The sequence below is a fragment of the Triticum aestivum genome, chromosome 7D (genome assembly GCF_018294505.1).
Source record: "Triticum aestivum cultivar Chinese Spring chromosome 7D, IWGSC CS RefSeq v2.1, whole genome shotgun sequence".
Classification (NCBI taxonomy): Eukaryota; Viridiplantae; Streptophyta; class Magnoliopsida; order Poales; family Poaceae; genus Triticum; species Triticum aestivum.
This window is the reverse complement of record NC_057814.1, coordinates 5,402,697-5,425,149: the sequence shown is the minus strand read 5'-3', so window position 1 is coordinate 5,425,149 and position 22,453 is coordinate 5,402,697. Positions and strand designations below refer to the sequence as shown.

The 22,453-nt window shown below is 45.9% G+C and overlaps 1 protein-coding gene and 1 non-coding gene across 3 annotated transcripts; one reads left to right on the top strand and one right to left on the bottom strand.

Annotated features, from left to right (window-relative positions):
• Positions 1–9,198: 9,198 nt before the first annotated feature.
• On the top strand, positions 9,199–9,269 carry TRNAG-GCC (transfer RNA glycine (anticodon GCC)). Its single transcript has one exon. It is a non-coding gene; the product is annotated as a tRNA-Gly (tRNA).
• A 3,056-nt stretch (positions 9,270–12,325) lies between these two features.
• LOC123163753 (uncharacterized) lies at positions 12,326–20,223 on the bottom strand. 2 transcript variants are annotated; one of them, XM_044581140.1, is made up of 8 exons: positions 19,906–20,223; positions 18,812–19,069; positions 18,388–18,474; positions 17,025–17,926; positions 16,042–16,294; positions 14,471–15,402; positions 13,860–14,377; positions 12,326–12,570 (listed from the first exon to the last, which is right to left on the bottom strand). In XM_044581140.1, exons 1-7 carry the CDS (start codon positions 20,042–20,044, stop codon positions 13,892–13,894), a joined length of 3,057 nt encoding a protein of 1,018 aa, XP_044437075.1. In that variant the 5' UTR covers positions 20,045–20,223; the 3' UTR covers positions 12,326–12,570; positions 13,860–13,891. The 2 variants fall into 2 exon arrangements, with proteins under 2 accessions (XP_044437075.1, XP_044437073.1); XM_044581138.1 differs by lacking the exon at positions 12,326–12,570 and adding an exon at positions 13,537–13,773.
• Between the last annotated feature and the right edge of the window lie 2,230 nt (positions 20,224–22,453).

Here is a 22,453-nt window from a genome sequence, read left to right as displayed (position 1 = left end):
GCCTGGCTCCTCGTCGCCGGTTGATTCCTCCTCATCATCATCGCCCAGCCCCTCGCCGGCTGCTTCCTCGACCTCGACGGCTCCTGTGTTACGTCCACATACACGCAGTCGCAGTGGTATTTTTCGACCAAAGGAACGTACGGATGGTACTGTTGCTTGGTTGGCAGCATGTCTGGCTGCTGCTATTGCGGATCCGTCTTCTGAGCCCCGCTCGTATCAGGCTGCCATGCGTGTTCCTCATTGGCGAGAGGCTATGGAGCAGGAGTATCATGCTCTTCTTCGTAACGAGACATGGACTCTTGTTCCTCCCCCACCACGGGTTAATGTTATTGACTACAAGTGGGTGTTCATGTTGGAAATATGCCCTAGAGGCAATAATAAATAGGCTATTATTATATTTCCTTGTTCACGATAATCATTTATTATCCATGCTAGAATTGTATTGATAGGAAACTCAGATACATGTGTGGATACATAGACAACACCATGTCCCTAGTAAGCCTCTAGTTGACTAGCTCGTTGATCAATAGATGGTTACGGTTTCCTGACCATGGACATTGGATGTCGTTGATAACGGGATCACATCATTAGGAGAATGATGTGATGGACAAGACCCAATCCTAAGCCTGGCACAAGATCGTGTAGTTCGTTTGCTCAGAGCTTTTCTAATGTCAAGTATCATTTCCTTAGACCATGAGATTGTGCAACTCCCGGATACCGTAGGAATGCTTTGGGTGTACCAAACGTCACAACGTAACTGGGTGGCTATAAAGGTGCACTACAGGTATCTCCGAAAGTGTCTGTTGGGTTGGCACGAATCGAGACTGGGATTTGTCACTCCATGTAAACAGAGAGGTATCTCTGGGCCCACTTGGTAGGACATCATCATAATGTGCACAATGTGACCAAGGAGTTGATCACGGGATGATGTGAGTTACGGAACGAGTAAAGAGACTTGCCGGTAACGAGATTGAACAAGGTATCGGGATACCGACGATCGAATCTCGGGAAAGTAACATATCGGTAGACAAAGGGAATTGAATACGGGATTGATTGAATCCCCGACATCGTGGTTCATCCGATGAGATCATCGTGGAACATGTGGGAGCCAACATGGGTATCCAGATCCCGCTGTTGGTTATTGCCCGGAGAACGTCTCGGTCATGTCTTCATGGTTCCCGAACCCGTAGGGTCTACACACTTAAGGTTCGATGTCGCTAGGGTTATAGGGAAAGTATGTACGTGGTTACCGAATGTTGTTCGGAGTCCCGGATGAGATCCCGGACGTCACGAGGAGTTCCGGAATGGTCCGGAGGTAAAGATTTATATATGGGAAGTCCTGTTTTGGTCACCGGAAAAGTTTCGGGTGTTATCGGTAATGTACCGGGACCACCGGGAGGGTCCCGGGGGTCCACCAAGTGGGGCCACCAGCCCCAGAAGGCTGCGTGGGCCAAGTGTGGGAGGGGTCCAGCCCCAGGTGGGCTGGTGCGCCCCCCCACCAAGGCCCAAGGCGCATGGGAGAGTGGGAGGGGGCAAACCCTAGGTCCAGATGGGCCTTAAGGCCCACCCTAGTGGCGCCCCCCCTCTCCTCCCCTTGGCCGCACCCTAGATGGGTTTGGGGGCTGCCGCCACCCCTGGGGAGGGAACCCTAGGTGGGGGCGCAGCCCTCCCTCTCCCCCTATATATAGTGGAGGCAAAGGGGCAGCCCAACACACGAGAACCTCTCTCTCTTGGCGCAGCCCTATCCCTCTTCCTCCTCCTCTCCCGTGGTGCTTGGCGAAGCCCTGCGGGATTGCCACGCTCCTCCATCACCACCACACCGTCGTGCTGCTGCTGGACGGAGTCTTCCCCAACCTCTCCCTCTCTCCTTGCTGGATCAAGGCGTGGGAGACGTCACCGGGCTGCATGTGTGTTGAACGCGGAGGCACCGTTCTTCGGTGCTTAGATCGGAATCAACCGCGATCTGAATCGCTACGAGTACGACTCCTTCATCCGCGTTCTTGCAACGCTTCCGCATCGCGATCTACAAGGGTATGTAGATCCACTCACCTTCCCCTCGTTGCTAGATTACTCCATAGATTGATCTTGGTGATGCGTAGAAAATTTTGAATTTCTGCTACGTTCCCCAACAGTGGCATCATGAGCTAGGTCTATGCGTACTTTCTATGCACGAGTAGAACACAAAGTAGTTGTGGGCGTCGATGTTGCCAATTCTTCTTGCCGCTACTAGTCTTATCTTGTTTCGGCGGCATTGTGGGATGAAGCGGCCCGGACCGACCTTACACGTACGCTTACGTGAGACAGGTTCCACCGACTGACATGCACTAGTTGCATAAGGTGGCTAGCGGGTGTCTGTCTCTCCCACTTTAGTCGGAACGGATTCGATGAAATGGGTCCTTATGAAGGGTAAATAGAAATTGGCATATCACGTTGTGGTTTTACGTAGGTAAGAAACGTTCTTGCTAGAAACCTATACAAGCCACGTAAAAACTTGCAACAACAATTAGAGGACGTCTAACTTGTTTTTGCAGCATGTGCTATGTGATGTGATGAATGATATATGTGATGTATGAGATTGATCATATTCTTGTAATAGGAATCACGACTTGCATGTCGATGAGTATGACAACCGGCAGGAGCCATAGGAGTTGTCTTTATTCTTTGTATGACCTGCGTGTCATTGAATAACGCCATGTAAATTACTTTACTTTATTGCTAAGCGCGTTAGCCATAGGAGTAGAAGTAATCGTTGGCGTGACAACTTCATAAAGACACAATGATGGAGATCATGGTGTCATGCCGGTGACGAAGATGATCATGGTGCCCCGAAGATGGAGATCAAAGGAGCAAAATGATATTGGCCATATCATGTCACTATTTGATTGCATGTGATGTTTATCATGCTTACATCTTATTTGCTTAGAACGACGGTAGCATAAATAAGATGATCCCTCACTAAAAATTTCAAGAGACGTGTTCCCCCTAACTGTGCACCGTTGCGAAGGTTCATTGTTTCGAAGCACCACGTGATGATCGGGTGTGATAGATTCTAACGTTCGAATACAACGGGTGTTGACGAGCCTAGCATGTACAGACATGGCCTCGGAACACAAGAGACCGAAAGGTCGAACATGAGTCGTATAGCAGATACGATCAACATGGAGATGTTCACCGATGATGACTAGTCCGTCTCACGTGATGATCGGACACGGCCTAGTTTGACTCCGATCATGTATCACTTAGATGACTAGAGGGATGTCTATCTGAGTGGGAGTTCATAATCAGATGAACTTCATTATCATGAACATAGTCAAAAAGGTCTTTGCAAATTATGTCATAGCTTGCGCTTTAGTTCTACTGTTTAAGATATGTTCCTAGAGAAAATTTAGTTGAAAGTTGGTAGTAGCAATTATGCGGACTGGGTCCGTGAACTGAGGATTGTCCTCATTGCTGCACAGAAGGCTTATGTCCTTAATGCACCGCTCGGTGTGCTGGCCTCAGCGTCGTCTGTAGATGTTACGAAACACCTGACATACACGTTTTGATGACTACGTGATAGTTCAGTGCGTAATGCTAACGGTTTAGAATTGTGGCACCAGAGACTTTTTTGAAACGTCGCAGAACATGTGAGATGTTCCGAAGACTGAAATTGGGATTTCAGACTAGTGCCCACGTCAAGAGGTATGAGACCTCTAACAAGTTTCTTAAGCCTGCAAACTAAGGGAGAAAAGCTCAATCGTTGAGCATGTGCTCAGATTGTCTGAGTACTACAATCGCTTGAATCGAGTGGGAGTTAATCTTCCAGATGAGATAGTGATGGTTCTCCATAATCACTGCCACCAAGCTATTAGAGCTTCGTGATGAACTATAAATATCAAGGATAGATGATGATCCTTGAGCAACTCGCGATGTTTGACACCGCGAAAGTAGAAATCAAGAAGGAGCATCAATTGTTGATGGTTAGTAAAACCACTAGTTTCTAGAAGGGCAAGGGCAAAAGGGACACTTCATGAAACAGCAAATCATTTGCTGCTCTAGTGAAGAATCCCAAGGTTGAACCCAAACCCGAGACTAAGTGCTTCTGTAATGAGGGGAACGGTCACTGAAGCAGGACTACCCTAGATACTTGGTAGATGAGAAGGCAGGCAAGATCGACAGAAGTATATTGGATATACATTATATGAATGTGTACTTTACTAGTACTCCTAGCAGCACCAGGGTATTGGATACCGGTTCGGTTGCTAAGTGTTAGTAACTCGAAATAAAAGCTGCGGAATAAATGGAGACTGGATAAAGGTGAGATGACGATGTGCGTTGGAAGTGTTTCCAAGGTTGATGTGATCAAGCATCGCATGCTCCCTCTACTATCGAGATTTGGTGTTTGCGTTGAACATGATTGGATTATGTTTATCGCAATACGGTTATTCATTTAAAGAGAATAATGGTTACTCTGTTTATTTGAATAATACCTTCAATGGTCTTGCACCTAAAATGAATCTCGATCGCAGTGATACACATGTTCGTGCCAAAAGATATAAAATAGTACCACATACTTGTGGCACTGCCATTTGAGTCATATTGGTATAGAACGCATGAAGAAGCTTCATGTAGATGAATCTTTGGACTCACTCGTTTTTGAAAAGAATGAGACATGCAAACCATGTCTATTGGTATATATGCATGAAGAAACTCCATGCAGATGGATCGTTTGGACTCACTTGATTTTGAATCACTTGAGACATGCAAATCATACCACATGGGCAAGATGACTGAAAGGCCTCGATTTCAGTAAGATGGAACAAGAGAGCAACCTATTGGAAGTAATACATTTTGATGTATGCAGTCCAATGAGTGCTGAGGCATGCAGTGGATATCGTTATGTTCTTACTTCACAGATGATTTGAGTAGATGCTGAGTGTATTTACTTGATGAAACACAAGTCTGAATTATTGAAAGGTTCAAGTAATTTCAGAGTGAAGTTGAAGATCGTCGTGACAAGAGGATAAAATGTCTGTGATATGATCATAGAGATGAGTATCTGAGTTACGAGTTTGGCACACAATTAAGACATTGTGGAAAGTGTTTCACAATTAATACCGCCTGGAACACCATAGTGTGATGGTGTGTCCGAACATCATGACTGCACCCTATTGGATATGGTGCATGCCATGATGTCTCTTATCGAATTACCACTATCGTTTATGGGTTAGGCATTAGAGACAACCGCATTCACTTTAAAAAGGGGCACCACGCAATTCCGTTGAGACGACACCGTTTAGAGAAACCTAAGTTGTCGTTTCTTAAAAGTTTGGGGCTGTGATGCTTATGTGGAAAAGTTTCAGGCTGATAAGCTCGAACCCAAAGCGGATATATGCATCTTCATAGAATACCCATATCAGTTGGGTGTACCTCCTATTTCAGATCTGGAAGCAAAAGTAATTGCTTCTAGAAACGAGTCCTTTCTCGAGGAAAAGTTTCTCTCGAAAGAATTGAGTGGAAGGATGGTGGAGACTTGACAAGGTTATTGAACCGTCACTTCAACTAGTGTGTAGCAGGGCACAGGAAGTTGTTCCTGTGGCACCTACACCAATTGAAGTGGAAGCTTATGATAGTGATCATGAAACTTCGGATCAAGTCGCTACCAAACCTCGTAGGACGACGAGGATGCGTGCTACTTCAGAGTGGTACGTGATCCTGTCTGAGATATCATGTTGTTGGACAATACTGAACCTACGAGCTATGGAGAAGCGATGGTGGGCCCATATTCCGACAAATGGTTAGAAGCCATGAAATCCGAGATAAATGGATCTTTGAGAAGAAGACGGACGTGGACGGTAATGTTACCGTCTATGAAGCTCGACTTGTGGCAAAGAGTATTTCCACAAGTTCAAGGAGTTGACTACGATGAGATTTTCTCATCCGTAGCGATGCTTAAGTCTGTCGGAATCATGTTAGCATTAGCTGCATTTATGAAATCTGGCAGATGGATGTCAAAACAAATTTCCTTACCAGTTTTCGTAAGGAAAGGTTGTATGTGATACAATCAGAAAGGTTTTGTCGATCCTAAGGATGCTAAAAGGTATGCTAGCTCCAGCGATCCTTCCATGGACTAGAGCAAGCATCTCGGAGTCAGAATATAAGCTTTGATGGAGCGATCAAAGTTTTTGGGTTTATACAAAGTTTGTTAGAAACTTGTATTTACAATAAAGTGAGTGGGAGCGCTACAACATTGTGAATGACATATTGTTGATCCGAAATGATGTAAAATTTCTGGAAAGCATAAAGGGTTGTTTGAAAGGAGTTTTTCAAAGGAAGACCTGGATAAAAGCTGCTTACATATTGGGCATCAAGATCTATAGAGATAGATCAAGACGCCCGATGATACTTTCAAAGAACGCACACCTTGACATGATTTTGAAATATTTCAAAATAGATCAGCAAAGAAGGAGTTCTTGGCTGTGTTACAAGGTGTGAGTATTGAGTAAGACTCAAGACCTGACCACAGCAGAAGAGAGAGAAAGGACGAAGGTCGTCCCCTATGCTTCAGACATAGGCTCTACAGTATGCTATGCTGTGTACCGCACATGAAGTGTGCCTTGCCATGAGTTGGTCAAGGGGTACAATAGTGATCCGGGAATGGATCACATGACAGCGGTCGAACTTATCCTTAATATCTAGTGGACTAAGGATTTTCTCGATTATGGAGGTGAAAAGGAGTTCGTCGTAAAGGGTTACGTCGATGCGAACTTTGACACTAACCCGGATGTGACTGAGTAGTAAACCGGATTCATATAGTAGAGCAGTTACGTGAAATGGCTCCAAGTAGCGCGTGGTAGCATCCACAAGATGACATAGATATTCGTAAAGTACACACGGATCTGAAAGGTTCAGACCCGTTGACTAATAACCTCTCTCACAAGCATAACATGATCAAACCAGAATTCATTGAGTGTTAATCACATAGTGATGTGAACTAGATTGTTGACTCTAGTAAACTCTTTGAATGTTGATCACATGGTGATGTGACCTGTGAGTGTTAATCACATGGTGATGTGGACTAGATTATTGACTCTAGTGCAAGTGGGAGACTGTTGGAAATATGCCCTAGAGGCAATAATAAATAGGTTATTATTATATTTCCTTGTTCACGATAATCGTTTATTATCCATGCTAGAATTGTATTGATAGGAAACTCAGATACATGTGTGGATACATAGACAACACCATGTCCCTAGTAAGCCTCTAGTTGACTAGCTCGTTGATCAATAGATGGTTACGGTTTCCTAACCATGGACATTGGATGTCGTTGATAACGGGATCATATCATTAGGAGAATGATGTGATGGACAAGACCCAATCCTAAGCCTAGCACAAGATCGTGTAGTTCGTTTGCTCAGAGCTTTTCTAATGTCAAGTATCATTTCCTTAGACCATGAGATTGTGCAACTCCCGGATACCGTAGGAATGCTTTGGGTGTACCAAACGTCACAACGTAACTGGGTGGCTATAAAGGTGCACTACAGGTATCTCCGAAAGTGTCTGTTGGGTTGGCACGAATCGAGACTGGGATTTGTCACTCCGTGTAAACGGAGAGGTATCTCTGGGCCCACTCGGTAGGACATCATCATAATGTGCACAATGTGACCAAGGAGTTGATCACGGGATGATGTGAGTTACGGAACGAGTAAAGAGACTTGCCGGTAACGAGATTGAACAAGGTATCGGGATACCGACGATCGAATCTCGGGCAAGTAGCATACCGATAGACAAAGGGAATTGAATACGGGATTGATTGAATCCCCGACATCGTGGTTCATCCGATGAGATCATCGTGGAACATGTGGGAGCCAACATGGGTATCCAGATCCCGCTGTTGGTTATTGACCGGAGAACGTCTCGGTCATGTCTGCATGGTTCCCGAACCCGTAGGGTCTACACACTTAAGGTTCGATGTCGCTAGGGTTATAGGGAAAGTATGTACGTGGTTACCAAATGTTGTTCGGAGTCCCGGATGAGATCCCGGACGTCACGAGGAGTTCCGGAATGGTCCGGAGGTAAAGATTTATATATGGGAAGTCCTGTTTTGGTCACCGGAAAAGTTTCGGGTGTTATCGGTAATGTACCGGGACCACCGGGAGGGTCCCGGGGGTCCACCAAGTGGGGCCACCAGCCCCAGAAGGCTGTGTGGGCCAAGTGTGGGAGGGGACCAGCCCCAGGTGGGCTGGTGCGCCCCCCTTCCCCCACCAAGGCCCAAGGCGCATGGGAGAGTGGGAGGGGGCAAACCCTAGGTCCAGATGGGCCTTAAGGCCCACCCTAGTGGCGCCCCCCCTCTCCTCCCCTTGGCCACACCTAGATGGGTTTGGGGGCTGCCGCCACCCCTGGGGAGGGAACCCTAGGTGGGGGCGCAGCCCTCCCTCTCCCCCTATATATAGTGGAGGCAAAGGGGCAGCCCAACACACGAGAACCTCTCTCTCTTGGCGCAGCCCTATCCCTCTTCCTCCTCCTCTCCCGCGGTGCTTGGCGAAGCCCTGCGAGATTGCCACGCTCCTCCATCACCACCACGCCGTCGTGCTGCTGCTGGACGGAGTCTTCCCCAACCTCTCCCTCTCTCCTTGCTGGATCAAGGCGTGGGAGACGTCACCGGGCTGCACGTGTGTTGAACACGGAGGCACCGTTCTTCGGTGCTTAGATCGGAATCAACCGCGATCTGAATCGCTACGAGTACGACTCCTTCATCCGCGTTTTTGCAACGCTTCCGCATCGCGATCTACAAGGGTATGTAGATGCACTCACCTTCCCCTCGTTGCTAGATTACTCCATAGATTGATCTTGGTGATGCGTAGAAAATTTTGAATTTCTGCTACGTTCCCCAACAGTTCAAAGTGAAGAAGCACTCGGATGGATCTATTGAGCGTTATAAAGCGCACCTTGTTGCCAGAGGATTTCGGCAGCGCTATGGTCTTGATTACGAGGACACCTTCAGTCCCGTTGTCAAGCCTACCACCATTCGGCTTCTTCTTTCTCTTGCTGTCACTCGCAGTTGGTCTCTTCGTCAACTTGATGTGCAGAATGCCTTTCTTCATGGTTTCTTGGAGGAAGAGGTTTATATGCGACAGCCGCCTGGTTTCTCTGATCCTGATCGTCCTGATCACATCTGCCGTCTCACCAAAGCGCTAACGCTATAAAATATATACCGTAGCGAGCGTAGTTCAATGGTAAAATATCTCCTTGCCAAGGAGAAGATACGGGTTCGATTCCCGCCGCTCGCCCGCTTAATTTATCAAAGTACTATGATAAAAAGTTTAGTCTAGTTAACTGTTTAACTACTTATATTAAATTAAGTGTGCCTGGCATGATCGTCTTGCCTCAACTCTTCGTGCTCATGGGTTTGTGTCGTCCACTGCTGACTCCTCATTATTTCTTCTACAGAAGCCAGAAGTCACTATGTATCTTTTGGTCTATGTGGATAATATTATTCTTGTCTGTTCCTCTCGGTATGCTGCTGATGCTCTTGTTCGCTCTCTTGGTGCTGCTTTTGCTGTCAAAGATCTTGGGAAGCTTCACTACTTTCTTGGGGTTGAGGTTACCTCTCGTGCTGATGGTCTTGTTATGACACAAAAGAAGTACTCCTTGGATTTATTGCAGCGAGCTGGGATGCTTAAGTGCAAACCGACTACCACACCCATGTCATCTACCGAAAAGCTCACTGCCGTTGATGGTGCACTTCTGTCTTCTACGGATGCCACAGAGTACAGGAGTATTGTTGGTGGGCTTCAGTACTTGACGATCACGAGGCCAGATATTTCTTATGCTGTCAACAGGGTTTGTCAGTATCTTCAGGCTCCCCACGACACTCATTGGGCTGCTGTTAAGCGCATCCTGCGTTATGTCCAATTCACAGTGTCTTTTGGGATGCATATTCGGCCGACTCCCTCTCGGGTTCTTTCGGCCTACTCTGATGCGGACTGGGCTGGCAGCCCGGATGACAGGCGATCCACGGGGGGCTATGCTGTGTTCTTTGGCTCCAACTTGATCGCCTGGAGTGCTCGGAAACAGGCTACTGTATCACATAGTAGTACTGAAGCTGAGTATAAGGTTGTGGCTAATGCTACTGCAGAGATTATTTGGGTGCAATCTTTGCTTCAGGAGTTGGGTATGTCTCAACCGCAGCCTCCTATCCTTTGGTGTGATAACATCGGTGCTACATACCTTTCTGCAAATCCGGTATTTCATGCCCGAACGAAACACATTGAAGTGGACTATCACTTTGTACGGAACGTGTGTCACAGAAGCAACTTCAGATCAAGTTCATCTCTTTCAAAGATCAACTTGCAGACATCTTCACTAAGCCTTTGCCTTTACCACAGTTCGAGGCTTGTAGACGCAATCTTACCCTTCTCGGTTCTTTAGAAAGTGGCTAAGATTGAGGGAGGGTGTTAGACTATGTATAGCTTCTGTATTTGTGTACGTATATTGTATCTATTGTAACACACCCATTATATATATGAGATAAGCCACCCCTAGAGGGTTGAGCTGGTTCCCCCAAATATTGTCTTACACTCCGTCTTCACCTTCAACTGGTACTCACAATCCCCCTTGGTGGTGTCGCTGCCGGCGAGGAAGGCGGCCACCAGAATGACAAGGGCGAGCTTGGCCATGGCCATGGTGGTGGTGGCTACCTGCGTTTACTAGCTACGCTAGATATATGATGATGATGGTTGATGGATGGATGGATCAGCTTCCCACCTTGTGCTGCATTTATATAGGGTCTTTGGCGAGCTCCAGCTGATGCCCCCATATTAATAAGCTTATCCCAGATTTGCATGCAATCGTGGTTGATACCATCCATGCTGCCTGACTCCCAACGAGTTAGAGAAATCAGATGGGATCAGGACATCACGTGATGATCAGGTCTGGTCAGATCAGGTCAGGTCAGAGCATCTACAGCCGCAACTTGCAAATCCAACCCCTTAGATGTTCGCGGATACTGACTGGTCATCTCTCAATTTTTCACTTTTACAGTCATGTCTCTCATTTTTTTCTCTATACGTCCGGTCACATGCATGTAATCGATGGAGGCAAAGTGAGAGAAAGAAAAGAAAAAATAAACAAAGAGAAAAGATGGGCGAAATCCTATACGACGGATGCAGGACAACTGACCGGAAGCACCTCATACTCATCATATATATATGAGAACAATAAGACTAGCCACAATGGAGAGTAACATACACTAGTATCATACACATATCCCTAGACTATGTTACTACCTTCATAGTGGGTAGTAACATAAGTATGGTAACATGCAAAACCTCATTTATTAGGTTATAGACTCATATTGCATTGGAACATGTGATGTTACAGTAACCAGCTAAGTTACTCAAACTACCCCTCTCTCTCCTCATTAACTCATTGCCACATAAGCAAATTTGCTGAGTTGGACTCGATGTTACTGCTGAAGTTACTCCCATTGTGGCTAGTCTAAGAGAAGTGTCAGACAGCATGAGCATTTAAGGAGGCTACGAGGGGTCCGGTTGGGTCAACTTTTTCCTTCTCTCTCCTCTCCAATCAGTGGTCCCTGCGCCCGCCCGGTTAAGATGAGGAGTCCGGGTGTAGATGCTCTCAGATCAGGACACACAAGTTGATCTCCCGACACCGACCGGCAAATCAAGCGCCCGATCGCATCACATGCAGCTCGATCTTCCCTTTCTCGGCTTACCAACAACAGCAACTAATACATTTCCATGCAGTGCAGAGCTTCATTTACCACTAATAATAGAATAGAATACAAGTGTTGGATGGGATCTGGTCTGGATTATATATTTTTGTTCTCTGAATAAAACTGATCGATCTGACAGAGGTCCGGTTGTCGATCCGCATGCAAGGCAACGTGGTGACGCATGCATGTGCGTGTACTAGCACCATCAACAACGTACAGGCCGGAGAGTAACACGCAGAACGGAAGGGGCGGAGCTGCACTATCAGCGTGGTGCTGCGCCGGGCGGCGGAGCTGCGGCGCAACATGCCGGTGGGGGCAGTGGAGCTGCAGTGCGACGGTCCGTAGTTTTGAACGATGGCAGTTGAATTGTTACTTGCACCGCTTTAATTTTCTTTGCCAATGATGGTGCTAGCCATGAGCTGGTTGCCAGATATTATGGGTTTCAGTTCTAGTCTATATATCAACTTGTTTGCGACTAAAGGCTTTGTTGTTGTTGTTGTTGTTGTTGTTGTCGTTGTTGTTGTTGTAATGATGGCGCCAAAGTCTCAAGTTAACGGCGCTATTTAATTTACACCGCACATCATCTCTATATAAAATAGATAGCCTGGGGCTTATTTTTTGTTGCCCTCTATATATTCTGCGTAGCCATTTCTTAGGGAGATCATAATTAATTGTAGCAAAATATTGTAAACTTCAAATGACCCAAGGTGTTCCTCATATTGTCGTGAAAGTTGTATGTATACCTTCATGCCTGTGACACGCACAATGGGTACGCCACTAGACTAGCCTCTCCACTGCTTCACAAGGTGTTCAACTGTCAAACCAGCAAGCACAACGAGCAAATAAACCAATCACTGCATGGAAGAAAGGGGTCAAAATCATGCAAACCATGCTATTAACTGGGCATACGCAGCAAGAACAACCAAACTTGAGAAACACATGCTCAAGAATTGAAGGTCTCTGCAATAATTAAAATGACAAGCCACAAAACTTGCTACTAAATAAGCAGTATGTGTACTAGAGGACACTTGCTAGAAGCACGCACGGATGCATATTTAGAATTCTATTTTACTCAAAATTTATTAGAGCCACTTCAAGGATTCTTTGACAGCTGTTCCACCAAGGCAGGAACTGCTTAATATAGATAACTGAAAATGCACATTATAACAAGTCACAACTAAGCCACCAGAAAATACAAGCACACCAAATCACAAAACTGAAGAGATTGTACAATGAAAGGAAATGGGACATAGGACAATTTGCTTTCTCACACAGAAGAGATTGTGCAGTAAAAACAGAGGAAAACAAACAACTTGCTATCGCCCATTAACTGGCAGATCTTGCTTGTAAAAAACGGTTCAGAAGCAGGAGAAGGAGAAGAAGATGCCTTCTGCTCCCATGGTTGCCGTGGCGCTCCTAGCCGTGCTGACCCGAAGCACGGCTCAGCAGCCGGCGAGTCAAAACTGACTGACAGACAAACAGACTGACAGGAGCTGCATCGAACGACCAAAGCAGTCAGCAAAACATGCACTGAACCAAGGCATCTCGATGGGCCGGCCAACCTGTGATCCTGCCGCAAAGTTGATCCATAACCCCTGCCCTGTAAGCCCCTTTCCCTGCAGCGCTCATCTTTGCCAAGGATAGTAAAAGTTTTCCAAATTGAGGAGCTCCTCTCTCCGATTTCATAGATTGAAACCAAATTTGGCACATGTTTTGAGTCTCAAGAAAGCACAAACAAAAAAGCATCAGGCGCCCTACAACGGCATACCCCCAGCAAAGCAAAGCAAAGCAGCTATAAAGCGATTCTTGTTAGAAGTGCATGTTCGAAATTCAGTTTATTCAAAGGTCGGTCATTATAGATACTTCTCCAGGCACAAAAAGGTACATACAAACTAGGGAGTCCTGGTTTCTCTCAACAAAGGATGAACACAAACAGAATAATGAGCCCTAGCAGCCAATGTAACATAGCAGCAGTATTCCACAGAAAGTATGCATGCAGCAGATGAAAATCCAAACTTGCATAAAACTCGTTAGGTTCAGCATCGTGCCGTTTGGTCCTGCCAAACATGCATGCATCACCAACGTTAGAGATCTGAACAACGAACCCATGGAAGAAGATATTTGTTGAGCCAGCAACGCTTACCGTTAGGGCTCAATATCAGCCAGTGACGACCTCTAGCCCATGAAAGGGACAGAGCGGCTGCTATGATGTGCACCAGGACGCGGCTCTTTCTCCAAAATAACATTGGCCGGCGCCAATGTGACAGAGGATGATGGTGCCGCTGTTTGACCCGATGCTAAACTTCGCTTGACGGCCTCAATTAGATCGGGCCACATTTCCATGACTTGGGCTGTCGCCATGGCTTTGGCTTTCACCTCGACTTCCTCTCTCATTTCTTCTTTAAGTTCTTCTCTCATTCCAGCCAATCTGGATTCAAAACTAGCTCGGCCGGCTCTCCTTCTCTGCCTCGCAAGCTCGCGGTCTTCGGGATAGTGTGTGTCCCATTTTCCGTTGAGCCCAACGCCGTTCACGCGACCATAAGCCGGCCTCGTTTTCGGGTCCTTGCCGAGCACCACGTTGATCGACCTGTTTAGAGGGTCGTCCCACCTTGCCGAGGACTCTGACTCCTGGGAGCTTTGAGATTCCACATGATACTGCCTCTACAAAACGGAGGTGAGCGTTTAGAAACGTGACTACTTGGGAAGAAATCAACTTAATTAGCATAACAAAAAATAAGCAGGTTAATCAAATACCAGGAGTTCCTTGACTTTCGCCGTTTTCTCGTCCAAGACCCATGTCTTAGTCTCTTCATCGTATTTGCACCGGCCCCTGATGTAATCATTTTCACGCGGGTTTTCAAATTCCTTGAAGGGGTTTGGTATGCCTGCTGCAGCAAACTCAGCGTCCTGCTTGTCCCACTTCGGCTTCTTCCCTGGATAACCACGGCTCCCAAGGGTGTGGTGACCAATGTTCCTTGCCCGCATTTCCTTCCCCCATTTCTCCATCTCCTTGACTTCAGGGGTCTCGCAGTGCCGCTTGAACAGGTTCCAGTCCTCCTCAGAAACCGAAGGCCACTTCTTTTTTATCTCGGTTTCGTAATCTTTCTCAAGGTATTCGCTTTTGGCTTTGGATTTCCATGTACTCAAAAGCTTGGTCCACTTGCAGAGGGCTGTGTTATTTACCGGAGTGGTCTCGTCTAGGGACTCATCCGGGAACTTGTAATGAGTGTGCAACTTCGATATGAGGAGTGCTCGCAAATTCTCGTTGGCTTTCGACCTGAGATTGGTTTCATTAATGCTCACGGTTTCGCGAAGGATGCAGCCTAGGCCATTACTGTAACCTTGTTCGGCCTTCTTGGGACTAAGAGGTAGACCCGCCTCAGACACTCGGTTGATAACAATCCTATCGGTGCCAAGCATGTTTGGGCGCCTAGGTTTCCGTTGCTTTTTAGGTTGTCCAGCTGCCTGGTCCCCTTGGCCGGTCCCTTCGTCACGATCGGTCGCATCTTCAGGATTTGTGGCGGTGCCGGACTCATCATGAACAGTGGATGTGTAGTCGTCCTGCCCATCCATGTATGTGCCCAAGGCATCGGGATCACCATGACGTGATGACGGTTCTACAGCTTCATCGCCCGCGCTTATCGTCCGTGAAGAAGAGGCTGCGGCGGAGTCGTTTCCAGACATATCTGTAAATTGTTAAATAAAAGAATTAAGCTACACAAAATGTAACTACATATAAAAATGCTATATAATTACTAAAAAAATATCTATAAAATCTATAATTACTGAAAATTTCTATGAACGAAATATTTGCTAGGAACTAGAATTAAAAATCCCCCTGTTATGGGATTCAATTCTTCTTGGGTTATCAATGGCTTATAACCATATAATGTTCTGCAGGTGTCGCAGCTGGGACAGATAGCAATCAGTTGGGCTATAAGGATGTTATTCCATCTATTTCAGCAGGCTACTAAGACTTGTCATGTCCATATCTTTAGTTGAAGATTTATCTACAGCTTCAAGCAGTGGGATCTAATCACCAAATAGATAATCTCATTGTAAGATTTTTTTTTGGATAACTCCTGAGAAAATAACTAGCAGCAGTTATGATGGCCCTTTTCACCAAAAGTATGAATTAGGGGGGACTTACAATCCAGTGATGCATCCATGTGAGTTGGTTTTTTGTCACCCTGTAACCCTAGACATTGCCTACACCTCTACCACTGTACAGCTACAGGTCTCTAGGTAATCTATTTGGTGATTACTACTACCGATGTGATGTGGGACTAAAAAGATTTACGGTGGTAGTACAGTCTTCCACTTACCGGAGCGGCCACTGGTCAGCACCTCCCCCCTACTTCCGCCGCGTGTGAGTCGAGTGCGCTGCAATGGCGGCAACACGGTCTCTGATGCACACGCCTCCCTCGTCCTCCTCCTCGTCAACGGCGGAACGACGGCAACAAGGTCTTGGATGCGCGCATCTCCCCCGTCCCCTCCGGTCGCCACCTCTAACTGGGTAACATCAGTTTGTACCGAACTTGCCAAATGCTGGAATCTGCTCTCGACATCCTCATTAACCTGAACTGTAGAAACACCATCAATTGGGCATTTCAGTAGAACATACACTTCTGAATATAGATCATGAAAATTTGACAGCTTAAAGAAAATCTAGAGTCCACTTTTCAACCGACTCGGGAGCACTATCACTTACAAAAAGCACAGACCAGTCGATCTTACGTGCCCAGCAAATTCTGTGTGACACAAGGGCTTGACTTAATGATATAAATACCACTACATATTCATACATAGGACCCCTCCTTGATGCTATAAGTACCACTAACCACACTGCCAGAAAATATGTAACTTCCTCAATACCTCTTCAATACTTTACTATACGCATCAGAAGTTCCAACCATGTATAAAAATGCCCCTTTTATGGGATTGGATTGCCCTTGGCTTATTCATACCTTTATTCGAAGAACTATCTACAGCTTCAAGCAGTGGGACCTAATCACAAACCAGACAATCTAACTGTAAGAGACTGGATTTTTTCTGGAAAAGATTGGTAAATCACCTGGGTCATATAAAGACCAGAAGGATATATCATACATGTGAACTGGGTTTCCAGCTTAAAAACGAATCAAAAAAGTGTTGCTGAAGTATGAGAAAAACAAATCTCCTTATTACCCCCCCCCCCCCCCCCCCCCCGGTTCCAGCACTCTGTAACTCTATTACTGCGGCAGCTACAAGTCTTAGTTAATCTACTCGGCGGTTAACTACCGATGTGGAACTAGAGTCTTGTACTTACCGGAGCGGCCACTGGTTGGCGCATCCACCCTCGCGTGAGTCGAGGGCGCTGCGCCGAGGACAACGCGGTCTCGGATGCGTGCACCCTCCTACTCCTCGTCTCTGGCACCATGACAGGATAGTTGCCTGCTGCAGCAAACTCAGTGTCCTGCTTGTCCCACTTTGGCTTCTTCCCTGGGTAACCACGGCTCTTAGCCCACATATCCTTTCCCCATTTTTCCATCTCCTTGACTTCAGGGGTCTCACAGTGCTGCTTGAACAGGTTCCAGTCCTCCTCGGAAACCAAAGGCCAGATCTTTTTTATCTCGGTTTCGTAATCTTTCTTAAGGTATTCGCTTTTGGCCTTGGATTTCCAACTACTCAAAAGCTTGGACCACTTGCAGAGGGCTCTGTTATTTACCGGAGTGGTCTCGTCTAGGGACTCATCCGGGAACTTGTAATGAGTGTGCAGCTTCGATATGAGGAGCGCTCGCAAATTCTCGTTCGCTTTCGACCTGAGATTGGTTTCATTGATGCTCACGGTTTCGCGAAGGATGCAACCTAGGGCATTCCTGTAACCTTGTTCGGCCTTCTTGGGACTAACAGGTAGACCCGCCTCAGACACTCGGTTGATAACAATCCTATTGGTGCCAAGCTTGTTTCGGCTCCTAGGCTTGCGTTGCCTTTTGGGTTGTCCAGCTGCCTGGTCCCCTTGGCCGGTCCCTTCGTCGCGATCGGTTGCGTCTTCAGGATTTGTGGCGGTACCGGACTCATCATGACCAGTGGGTGTGTAGTTGTCCTGCCCATCCTTGTATGTGCCCAAGGTGTTGGGACCGTCATGACGTGACAACGGTTGTACAGCTTCATCGCCCATGCTTATCATCCGCGAAGAAGAGGCTGCGGTGTAGTCGTTTCCAGACATATCTATACATTGTCAAATAAAAGAATTAAGTTACACAAATTGTAACTACATATAAAAATGGTATAGAATTACTAAAAAAATATCTATAAATTTATAATTACTAAAATTTCGAGGAACTAAATATTTGCTAGGAACTAATTACCTATGAACTAGAATTAAAACTCCCCTTTTATGGGATTGGATTGTTGTTAGGTTATCTATGGCTTGACCATATAATGCTCTGCAGGTGTCGCAGCTGGGAGAGATAGCAATCAGTTGGACTTTGCGCTATAAGGATGTTATTCCATCTAGTTTCAGTAGTAGGCTACTAAGACTTGTCATGTCCACAAGCAGTGGGACCTAATCAAGAACTAGATAATCTCATTGTAAGAGATTTTCTGGATAACTCATGAGGAAATAACCAGCAGCAGTTATGAATATGATAGCCCTTTTGACCAAAAGTACCAATTAGGGGGCGACTTACAATCCAGTGATGCCTCCATGGCTACATCATTTTGTACTGAACTTGCCAAATGCTGGAATCTGCTCTCGACATCCTCATTAACCTTACCTGTCGAAACACCATCAATTGGACATTTCAGCAGAACATATACTTCTGAATATATCATGACAATTTGACGGCAGCTTTATTCAAAGATTTATCTACAGCTTCAAGCAGTGGAACATAAGCACAAACTAGACAATCTAATAGTAAGATATTTTCCAGAAAAGAGTGTTAAATCACTTGGGAGTTGGTTTTTTGTCACCCTGTGACTCTAGACATCTATGCCTACACCTCTATCTCTGTACAGCTACAGGTCTAGGTAATCTATTTGGTGATTACTACTACCGACGCGATGCGGGACTAAAAAGATTTATTTACAGTGGTAGTACAGTCTTCCACTTACCGGTGCGGCCACTGGCAGGCGCCTCCCCCCTGTTTCCGCCGCCCGTGAGTCGAGTGCGCTGCAACGACGGCAACGCGGTCTCCGACGCGCATGCCTCCCTCGCCCTCCTCCTCGTCATCCGCGGAACGACGACAACAAGGTCTTGGATGGGCGTGCCTCCCTCGTCCTCTCCAGTCGCCGCCTTTAACTGCGTAACATCATTTTGTACCGAACTTGCTAAATGCGGGAATCTGCTCTGGACATCCTCATTAACCTGGCCTGTAGAAACACCATCAATTGGGCATTTCAGTAGAACATACACTGCCGAATATTTATCATGAAAATTTGACAGGTTAAAGAAAATCTAGAGTCCACGTTTTCAACCGACGCGGGAGCACTATCACTTACAAAAACAAAAAAGCACAGACCAGTCGACCTTACATGCCCAGCAAATTCTGTCTGACACAAGGGCCTGACTTGCTACAAATATCACTACATATTCATACATACATATGATCCCTCGACGCTATAAGCACCACTAATCACACTGCCAGAGAAAATGTAACTTCCTCAATACCTCTTCAATACTTACTGTACACATGAGAAGTTCCTAAAAAAATCTATCTAGGAACTAAAATAAAATATATATTATGGGATTGGATTGCTCTTATAGGTTATCTATGGCTTAACCATATAAAAAAAGCTCTGCAGGTGTTGCAGCTGGGAGAGCCAACAAGCAGTTGGACTTTGGGCTGTAAGGTTGTTCTCTTCCATCTAGTTTCAGTAGTAGGCTACCAAGTAACATTTTTGTTTTCTTGAGAATGCTGCCAAGTAAGACTTATCATATCCATATCTTTATTTGAAGATGTATCCGCAGATAATCTAACTGCAAGAGATTTTCTGGGAAAGAAAATAGTGGTAAATCACTTTGGCCATCTCTGTAATCGCAAATAAAAGAAGCATCACCGGAGTAGGAGAAGAGCACTAGTATCGATTAATTTTATCTCCTGATTACTCCCCACTTAACCCAGCTAACCTCTGTTACTGCGCAGCTACAGGTCTCTTGGTTAATCTACTCGGCGATGCGGAACTAGAGAGTCTTGTGTTGTGCTTACCGGAGCGGCTACGGGTCGGCGCATACCCCCGGCTTCCGGCGCGCGTGAGCCGAGGGCGCTGCGCCGGCGGCGGCGGCGGCGACGCGGTCTCCGATGCGCGCGGCTCCCTCGACCTCCCACTCCTCGTCTCCGGCGCCATCAGAGGATAGCCCCCCGGCCCGGCCGGCCGCTCCGCCGCTTAGCGACGGACGGCGGGAGGCCGGGGATGGGATGGGGATCGGCCGGCGGGGCAGAGCACCCACAGCCCAGCCCAGGGGATGAAGAGAAGGGAAAGACGACCAGAGCTCCGCACTGACTGAACTAGTTTTTTTTTCTTCTAGGACACCCGCACTGAACTACTATTATTAGTATTTCCCTTTTTATTGAGGAAAACAAATTACGCGGCGCGGTAGCTGCTACGGCCCGTTCAGTCTTGGCCCAAGCAGAACAAGCATGCGCCCCATCCGCTCGGCAGGACGAGGCCCAAACCTTTTCTTCTTTTCAAATGATAAGTGCCACACGTCAGATGCGTGGCACTCCACGGATTTAAAAATATCATGCATTTACAAAAATATTTGTTAAATAAAAAATGTCCATGAATTTCAAAAATTGTTCCACCAATTTCCCCAAAAAAATGTTCGCCGATTCTAGAAATGTTCGCCTATTCAAGAAAAATGTTTTAAAAACAGTTTAAATTTCTAAAAATGTTTGAAAACAGTATAAAATGTTCATGAATTCAATTTTTTTCATGATTTTAGAAAATGTTCGAAAATCTGTAAAAATATTCACGACTTTGAAAAATGTTAACGATTTCAGATATGTTGACGAGTTTAAAAAATGTTCATGACTTTGAAAAAATTGTTCACGATTTCACAAAATTAAGAGTGATAGTGTATCTCGGTGATGCAGCAAAATGTGGTCATGACCATTGGAGATTATGATTTATTTTTTCTCCCGTTGCAACGCACATGCAGTTTTGCTAGTAAATATCTAAAAGTAGAAGATTTGCGTTCATTCTCATTTGGATTTTCAATATTAGAAACATTCCCAAATTTGTAGAATCATCAACGATAACATCAGATTGTTCCATAGCACCCTTTCGAGCTAAAATGAATATATCTACAAGTCACTTCCTTTTTCTTTTCGCACAATCTGATAAATGCTTTTGTGGCAACATGGTTAAAAAAAGGAGAGAGAACACCTGAATTCTTGAATCTTGGTATTGGTCTCTTGGAGTAAATTAGAAGAAATCCCATGCCGCTCCAGCTATCCACTAATCAAAATTCATGCAATACAGAAATGTCTATCTGACTGCAATCGTACAACAAGCAAGGAATAAAGCAATCAAACATTCTTACATCAATTAATCATTACAGAAAATAGACAAGGGAAAAGGTTGAGATTCAAAATGTTACAAGGACCTGCTTGCCTCGGACAGTTGGACCTTGACCACGGCCCTAACAATGGATGGCAAGGCTGCGGGCTGCTGCTCTCCGCGTTCCTGCCAGGGCACAGGGAGTGTCGTCGTTGGCTGGCTCGCCTATGTGTCTCCGTTTGTCGGGGCCCTTGTGGGTATTTGTAAGATGCAAAGAAATCCATTAGAGTATGATACTAACGAAAATTTCATTGATTAGCTTGGTATTTGGGGTCTTGGCCTCTTGGGAATTTGGGGCAATAATTGGATTCGGGAAGAGGAAGAAGATGAGAATGGGAGGAAGATGATGAGTTGGCGCCTTGGCGGCGTGTTCCTGGGGAGAGCGAAGGAAAGGATGCACGGATTGTTGACTTGCTCGCTTCTTAATGGGCTAGGTCGTTTCTCATGCGTACTATTTATTTATTTTTCTTGAAAAATACATACAATAGACATGCACAAGATATGGGCCCCTGCTCGGCTGGGCCCTAGGCCGTCGCACTCACCGCCATGGCCCAGGGACGGTTCTGGCAAAGAGACACAAAGTTGCTTAGCACACCGATGACACACAACAAAGGAGAAAAAAATATTTAACATGATAAAGAAAAATGGGTGTGATAAAGGTGCACGTTTGTTTTTATTCCCTCCGTCTCACAATATAAGATCGTTTTTCAAGTTAGCTTGAAAAACGATCTTATATTGTGGGACGGAGGGAGTAGTTTTTACTATTAAGTATTCCGGGCTAGTTGTGAGAAGACGACACGACAACATGAATAAGGCACCAATGCACATAGTGCTCCCAGCCTATCACACTCATTTCTCTTTTTTGTTCGTCGAGTCGACAGATTTGATCCTTTTTATTTATGCTTCTCTTCATCAGGTGATTGTTGTTCTGATGCATTGGTAATGTGGGAGCTTAGCATGGCGGGACAACCTGCTGTACCAAAGTTTGTCACACTCTAGGGAGGGAGGAGCGATGACGATGGCGCACCTTAGGCTCACTCTAGCGATTATGGTCGTTGCCGGCTAGTCCACGGATATGTATGTACTTTTTGTTACTTACTGTATACTACCATGACAGATGATGAATAGATTGAAAGTTTCTCTCGAAAAAAGAATCAACATACACATAGTCTTTCCATGGGAATTTTTTTTCAC